Raw genomic sequence first — 8,027 nt, forward strand, 5'->3', positions numbered from 1 at the left:
CAAGTCAGTAATCCATCTGTTTTATAGGAATTTTAGCCCCCTAGATTCTTCCCCAAACCAAGCAGTCCCTCGGGGAGACTTGGAAACTGATGCTCAGGTACCCAGCGCTGGAGGAATGACAAACTAAGCTGCAGGAAGATATTCTGGACTGAGAACTTCCGACAAACGATACCCACAGGCCCATTTAGATATAGAGATTGCACAGAATTGCCCTGCGTCTAAGAGACTAGAAACTGTGGAAGCGGCGTCCCGGGAGCTCTCTAGCTCCCCAGGAGGAATCAGGATGTCAGAACTCTTTCAAGCTTCCCAGGAAGTCTCAGTGGCAGACCCTGCCCCAGCCCGAGTCCCCTCTTCATTCCCCCCCCCCCTCCCCCGTCACCCCATTCCGTCATCCCGTAGAGGCGCTTGCTGCAGCCCTCCCTGGTCGCTTTATTTATTTATTTTGCACCAACAGGGTTGCTGCAGACTCATTCTCGCCTGGTTTAAAACGAGAGAAGAGGAGAGAGAGACTAGAGAGAGAGACAGAGAGTGAGAGACAGAGAGCGAGAGACAGAAAGAGAGAGAGAGAAGAAATGCTTTCTGGCTCCTTTCTCTCTCTTGGTCTTGGCGGCGCGGCCGCAGTAACAGTAGAGGCGGCGGCAGCAGCCACAGCAGTCCCGCCAGCGGGCTGATGCTGCAGGCTGCTGGGGAGTGGGGAGTCATACGCACAGGGGAGCTGGAGGGGCCAAGGTGCAACTCGGATGGGACAGGCCCCAGCCTCGGAGAGATACAGCGCCCAACTTGGTGCCACCCTCCAGCTTCTCCGGTAAGTGCCCCTGCCCTCTTTGCGGAAGTCTCAGCTGCCCTTTCCCACAGCATTCTCAAAGACAAGGCCAGGCTAACTGTGCCTGTAAAGGAAAGGGAGCTTGCACCCCCCACCCCCGGCCAACCATTCACCCTGCCCCACAGGACTGTGATTGGAAAACTAAAATGTCCCAGGCAACCCTGTTGGGGAGGACTCCAAGGAGACCACCCTTCCTTCTCCCTAGTGTTCCTTCTACCGCTACAAAGGGTTTTCCCCCTACATTCAGTGTGGGTGTTCCTCCTAAGTGACCCCTCTCCATGCAGGTCCCTACGCCTCAGCCAGGTGTACTTTAAAGTGGGTATGTGTCCATATGGGTCTGTAACGGTCACATAGAGACAAGAGACAAGCTCTGTGTCCCTGAGGGAACAATGCCCCAGACTCCAGAGGGAGAGACCGAGTGACCAGAGGCCAGTCCTGCAGCCACAGAGGATAAGAAAGGGAGACTATGGTTCAGTTAGCCACCTTATAAATAGATGATGTTGGCCAGAAGCCCCCAGCCACTGGGCCAGCAGGCTTTGGGGACCAGGAGGAGACGCATGGAGGCAGGAAGGAAGGGAGCTGGCACACATGCTTCACTGCACTTTTGCTGAATGCAGAGCAATGGATGAGCAAGAACTGCAGCAACAGAAATGACAAGCTAGCTGTCAGGTGGACTTCCCAGAACAGGCCCAGGGAGAGGAGAGGCCAGAGATAACTGTGAAAGGGTCGGGCGCAGATTTAGCAGGCGTTGCCCCTTGCCACTCTTTCCCCTCCCCAAATCACCCCACAACAGTTTCCCGCACCCCTCATCCCCTGCTAGCCTCCATACTGAGGACTGAACTTGGCATTGCCCAGTTGCTATGATCCTCTGAAGTGGCTGGAGGAGACTCTCCAGAGTATAGGAAGGAAAGGGAAGCCGCAGCTCCTCCTGTGTTCCATATGGAAGAAAGTAGGACATGCAGCAGAAAGCTGACTCCACAGGACCCAGAGAACCTGAAGCCCCAAAGTCTGGAGGTGCAGGACCTGCAGCCAGGGGAACACAGCAGGTGGCCTGCAGGAATGTCGGCTTGCCTCACTTCTGTCCCTTGGCCATGTCTTCCTAACTCTCATATTCCTCTCTCTGAGGTCCCTGTGCATCAGCAAGGCAAGCAGAAGCACGCAGCATTTAAGATGCCTTTGTCATCATGGTCACCACCTGCCGATACTGCCCAGGCTTCTGGTACCCAGAGACCCACTGTATACAGATGGGTGCTGTGCATTGCTTATATCCAGGTGTCTGCTATGCTAGCCAGTGGTTCCCTTCCTCCCATCCATGGCACCTGGTCATTGCTGTCTCTCCCTCTTTCTCCATGCTTCCTTGGGTCACATTTCTAGTGTCTTGTCAGGCAGCTCAGGCAGAAAGAGGTCTAAGCTCTCCTGCAGAGGCACAGATTCAAAACCCCAGTAAGGGAGGACAGAAGAGAAGCACAAAGCAAAACCTCAGTACCCTTTGGATAGTTTCCACATCCCAATCCCTCTATGAAGGAAGAGGTGCTCTTGTAAGGGATCCCCAATCTCATCGTCCAGTGCTGCTGCACTCTTTTCCGTAGCTAATACACAGCCAGGCTTGTCATCCACACACTTTCTGAGTACACCAGCTTGGCTAGTCCAGAGCTTGGGCCCGGGGCCAGGCTGGAAGAGGGCAGAGACTGGAGCAGAGCTGAAACTTGTATGTATGTCCCTTTGCTTCTGATGACTGTCAAGGTGAGGACTTCTTTCTGGTCTGGATGGGATCTCCCTGAGACTTAGGTAAAGTTGTGTGCACAAAATACAGGAGAACAAGAATGAGACACACACCTTTAATCCCAGTGCTCGGGAGGCAGAGTCTGGGGGATCTCTGTGAATTCAAGGCCAGACTGGTGCACAAATTAAGTTCTGGGACAGCCAGAGCTGTGACACAGAGAAACCCTGTCTCAAAAACAAAACAAACAAGCAAGCCAAAAGGGGTGGGTAGGGATGAGAGGAACAGAACAGAGTTCTGATTGCTGAGAACAGATGTCACAGCAACAGGACCTAAGGTATTCCTGGTCTCATGGATATAAGGGAGATGCAGGGAAAGTTCTTTCCCTACTACTCAGTCCCTTAAGCCTTCCACCACAGAAACCAGCTGGACTAGGGACTCATGCATGGGAAGTTCATGGCTGGTTATCCAGGGCTGCAAGGGAGACATTTCCCCATAGGAAGAACCTTAAGAAGCCCCAGGGAGGCAGTACAGGTTTCCCAGGTTTCCCTGGTTGTGTGACACACTTACTGGCAAGATGGAGTCAACAGGTCACTTTTCCTCCCCTTAAGGAGGCTCAGGAGAATGCAGGGTCATCGTCTTCTGAAGCCACTTTGCAAAAAAGGCCATGTCATCGTCTATTCCAGGCCTCGGGGGATGGACGCAGCCACAGCTCGGAAGCAAGCCTGGCTTCCGTGGCCCCCACTCCTTTTCCTGCTCCTCCTACCTGGAGGCAGCAACAGTAGCTGCCCTACTGTGTGTGACTGCACCTCCCAAACCCGGGCAGTACTCTGTGCCCACAGGCGACTGGACGCTGTCCCTGGAGGGCTTCCACTGGACACAGAGCTCCTGGACTTGAGCAGAAACCGCCTGTGGGGGCTTCAGCGGGGCATGCTCTCCCGACTGGGCCAACTCCAAGAACTGGACCTCAGCTACAACCAGCTCTCTACCCTTGAGCCTGGGGCCTTCCATGGCTTACAAAATCTACTCACCCTGAGGCTCCAGGGCAACCGACTGAGAATTGTGGGTCCTGGGATCTTCTCAGGGCTATCTACTCTGACACTGCTGGACCTCCGCCTCAATCAGATTGTGCTCTTCCTAGATGGAGCCTTTGGTGAGCTGGGCAGCCTCCAGCAACTGGAGGTAGGAGACAATCACCTGGTGTTTGTGGCTCCCGGGGCCTTTGCAGGGCTGGCCAAGCTAAGTACCCTCACCCTGGAACGCTGCAACCTCAGCACAGTGCCTGGCCTAGCCCTTGCCCAGCTCCCAGCACTAGTGACTCTCAGGCTTCGAGAACTGGATATTGAGAGACTGCCAGCGGGGGCGCTTCGAGGGTTAGGGCAGCTAAAGGAGCTGGAGATCCACCACTGGCCATCTCTGGAGGCCCTGGACCCAGGGAGCCTGCTTGGGCTCAATCTGAGCACCCTGGCCATCACCCGCTGCAATCTGAGCTCAGTACCCTTCCAGGCACTGCACCATCTGAGCTTCCTCAGGGTCTTGGATCTGTCTCAGAATCCTATCTCAGCCATCCCAGCCAGAAGGCTCAGCCCCCTGGTCAGGCTCCAGGAGCTCAGGCTGTCAGGGGCCTGCCTCACCTCCATCGCTGCGCATGCCTTCCACGGCCTGACCGCCTTCCACTTGCTGGATGTAGCAGACAACGCTCTTCAGACCCTAGAGGAAACAGCCTTTCCTTCTCCAGACAAACTGGTCACCCTGAGGCTTTCTGGTAACCCCCTAACCTGCGATTGCCGCCTCCTCTGGCTGCTCCGCCTCCGGCGCCGCCTGGACTTTGGCGCGTCCCCCCCTGCTTGTGCTGGCCCCCAACACGTCCAAGGGAAAAGCCTAAGGGAGTTTTCAGACATCCTCCCTCCAGGCCACTTCACTTGCAAACCAGCCCTGATCAGAAAGTCAGGGCCTCGGTGGGTCATTGCAGAGGAGGGGAGCCATGCTGTTTTCTCCTGCTCTGGAGATGGAGATCCAGCCCCCACGGTCTCCTGGATGAGGCCTCAGGGAGCTTGGCTGGGAAGGGCCGGGCGAGTAAGGGTCCTAGAGGATGGTACACTGGAGATTCGCTCCGTGCAGCTGCGGGACAGGGGAGCCTATGTCTGTGTAGTCAGCAATGTTGCTGGGAATGACTCCCTGAGGACCTGGCTGGAAGTTATCCAAGTCGAACCACCAAATGGCACTGTCTCTGACCCCAACATCACCATGCCAGGAATCCCAGGGCCTTTCTTTCTGGACAGCAGGGGTGTGGTTATGGTGCTGGCAGTGGGTTTTCTCCCCTTCCTCACCTCAGTTACCCTCTGCTTCGGTCTGATTGCCCTTTGGAGTAAAGGCAAGGGCCGGGTCAAGCACCACGTGACTTTTGATTTTGTGGCACCTCGGCCTTCTGGGGATAAGAACTCTGGGGGTAACCGGGTCACTGCCAAGTTATTCTGATCTTTTCTTCCATACTGAAAACTCCCCAAGTCCACTTAAGAAGCCAAAGGGAAAGGCAGACTAAAGTCTCTTGAACCATAGCTTCCTGTCAAACAACACAGCCTCCCACACCTGTGGCCTGCATTCCGAGAGCTGCTCTAGCTGAGGACAGCATGGTCACCTTTTCACCTTATGGCCAAGACAGCCCCCATCTGGCACCCCCACACCAGGCAGGAAAGGAACACAAGGCTCCAGTCTGCTCTTCACACACTCACACACTCACACACCAGTTTACACAGTCACACACACACACTTACACACTCACACACTTACAGGACCAGCTGCTAAACACAACCGTGAGATTATCTCAGACGTGGAGCTGGGAAGTACCACAAACGGCTTAGAGTCTGCTCATCATGCAGGCATTTTCCCTTTCTTTTCTGCTCCCCAGTGCCAAATTCAGTCAGCGCCCCTGGGTGCAATGAAGTAGAGTCAAGGATTCAGCAGATGCCTGGGACTGTGGCCTATTTCTGGCATTCTGCCTGCAGGAGCCTTGGCCACCTCCCTGACTGTCAAAAGCCACCACGGTGACATGATCTCTGGGACTTTATTTACTTCTATCTACTTCTTCCCCTCCCAGCTTCCCTCCCTGTTCAGTTAGCGGTCATCTGGCTCCACCTAACCAAGCCTGGCACAAAGGGTGAGGGGGCCCAAAGGCCTGCAGAGGTCAGTCCCCCTTGCTGCTCTCGGTTTGCTACCTTTCCCCTTTCCCCGTCTCTCTAGAGCCAAAGAAGTCAAGATTCCCCCACCTTTGAAGGGATCCCTATGCAGCAATCTCCTGTTTCACATCTTCAGTCTTCCTAGTGTTGCTGATCCCAAGCGTGCCTGGCAAGGGGAAAGCCAGAAGGGAGCTCCTAGGGGACGGCCAACAGACACAGAATGCATCTGGGAGCAAGGACGGGGAGCCCTGTAAGCCACAGTGAGAAGTGGAGGGAAGAGGGTAGCAGCTGCCTGGATGCATCCTTGGCTCCCTCGGCTGGATTTAGTGTGGCCCTGGTGGGAACCTGTCCCTGGATAAATGTGGATAAATGTCACCTCAAAGAGCAAGCGGAGTGAGAGGTAGAATTGCTGACTGCACACAGTGCGCTTCCAACAGAGGACAGAGCCCCAAAGCACAGAGATGCTGGGAGCTCTAGACAGTGACAGCATCAGGAAGGGAGGAGGAGAAAGGAGGCAGGGAGAAGGGGAGGAAAGACTGACAAATGGAGTCATGCAGCCCCAGGGAGCCTTTTTCTCTTGGCTGCAACATCTATCCAATGTCCTTAGTTTCCTTCCTCCTTGCTGAGTCCCTGCCCACCTCACAAAACACCACGTGCTTTCTAGTGGCTGCTGTTGCCCTTGCTAGGAGGAGCCACTTGCTGCAAGATTCCTATCTCAAACTGTCCCTGGCGGGGGAGTGCAGCTGGCGGCCCTGAGCCAGCAAAGCTGGACTGAGAGGACCCAAGCACACAAGCACTTGGGAGCGCCAGAAGTGGCTGTAAGAGTTTAGGTGTTTATAGAGCAAGGCTGGAGAAAAGGACATTCCTGAAACCCCAACCTCCTCCATGCCCTCGCGGTCCAAAGAGTAATTCTGCAACCTCCTTCTCTCTCTCATCTACCAGCAGCTCATCAGGTTGCCACCTGGGAGATGCCTGTGGATTGCTCCCCACTCCCCCTATTCCGAGATTTATCTTTTTTATTTTATGTGGATGTATGAGTGCCTGCATGCATGTATATGCACCATGTGTGTACTCGGTGCCCACAGAAGCCAGAAGAGGACATTAGATCCCTGGAACTGGAGTTACAAATGGTTGTGAGCCAACGTCTGGGTACTGAAAACCAAACCCAGGTCCTCTACAAAAGCAGCAAGTGCTCTTAACCATTGAGCCCTCTCTCCAGTCTCCCTCCCAACTCTCCCCCTCTTCCCCCACCATACACCCTTTTTCAAGACAAAGTCTTACTGGCTGGCCTGGAACTCGATATGTAGACCACATTGACTTTTTTGTTGTTGTTGTTTCATAGGAACACCACCAAAGTTCCTAGGCTGTAAGGACCAACAGAACCGGCAAAGCCCTCTGGGGCCATTTCAGCTCTCCCCCATATAGGTCCCTGAAAGATCGGTCCCTCTAAGTCCTGACTTCCGCCTTTCCTTTGCTGCTCTAGATCCTGTTCAAGGATGAAAATCCTGCAAAACAACACCCTCAGCTTAGAGTCACAGACTTGTCGTGAGACTGTCTGGTGTAAACTATGATGGTAAATGTTTCCCGTTATTCAGGCACCCAAAGCCATCCCAGACCTCACGAGTGCAGGTTCAGGTCTCGGGTCTTGGGAGCCTGTTTGCAGGGGTCAAGCTGAGGTGAGGGCTCAGGCTGCCTTTGCTCCCCACCCCCCACCCCCTCAAAACAAAGATAAAAGGTTTACAGTGTGACAGAAATGCTACAGCAGGTGCTCTGGTCGTCCCTGTCCCCTTCCTCTACCAGTACTCGTCTCTCAGGGTTAGGTGGGGACCTCTAGGTGGGACTAAGAAGGACAACTCAGGCTGGACAATAATGGCAGCCCACAAATCCTGTTCCTTCAAATCGCTTTGTAAAGGAAACCAAGATGGAAGCCTTAGAGTGTTGTGGTAGAGGAGACTGAGACTCTCCGGGGCCACCTGATCAATCTGATGTAAAGACAGGACCACAGCACCAGCGTCCTGGTAGCTATTACTAGTTTCTGGTGGCGATTTGACTGGCGCGGGAGGAAGCTGTAACTCCCGCAGGGGGGTGGGCGGGGGATACTGCTGTTTAGGCTTACACAACACAGCCTTAGTTGAAAGGCCATTTCACATGGGGGGCGGGAGGGGGCGCTGGAGCTCTGGAACCAGGTACCTTGTCTGAGAATCCCGTGCTATCTAAAGTTGGCTTCTTTTTTTTAATTATATTCATGTCACTGTGTGGGCATGTGCAACTGGAGTTACAGATGGTTGTGTGTGGCCCGGAATGGGTG

At 54.3% G+C, this 8,027-nt stretch overlaps 1 protein-coding gene across 1 annotated transcript; it reads left to right on the forward strand.

The window, feature by feature from the left end:
* Positions 1–740: 740 nt before the first annotated feature.
* On the forward strand, positions 741–5,021 carry LOC121450395 (leucine-rich repeat and immunoglobulin-like domain containing-NOGO receptor-interacting protein 4). The gene is made up of 2 exons (XM_041655234.1): positions 741–805; positions 3,230–5,021. Exons 1-2 carry the CDS (start codon positions 741–743, stop codon positions 5,019–5,021), a joined length of 1,857 nt encoding a protein of 618 aa, XP_041511168.1.
* The last annotated feature ends 3,006 nt before the right edge of the window (positions 5,022–8,027 follow it).

The sequence above is a fragment of the Microtus oregoni genome, unplaced genomic scaffold, assembly GCF_018167655.1.
Source record: "Microtus oregoni isolate MIOR12 unplaced genomic scaffold, Mior012 000007F_ref0000211, whole genome shotgun sequence".
NCBI lineage: Eukaryota > Metazoa > Chordata > Mammalia > Rodentia > Cricetidae > Microtus > Microtus oregoni.

Excerpts from the sequence above, each read along its gene's own strand:
- LOC121450395 (XM_041655234.1), top strand. The coding sequence starts at position 741 with ATGGGACAGGCCCCAGCCTCGGAGAGATACAGCGCCCAACTTGGTGCC. Across the intron at positions 806-3,229 it reads GCCACCCTCCAGCTTCTCCG|GCCTCGGGGGATGGACGCAG; the intron begins GTAAGTGCCCCT and ends CGTCTATTCCAG.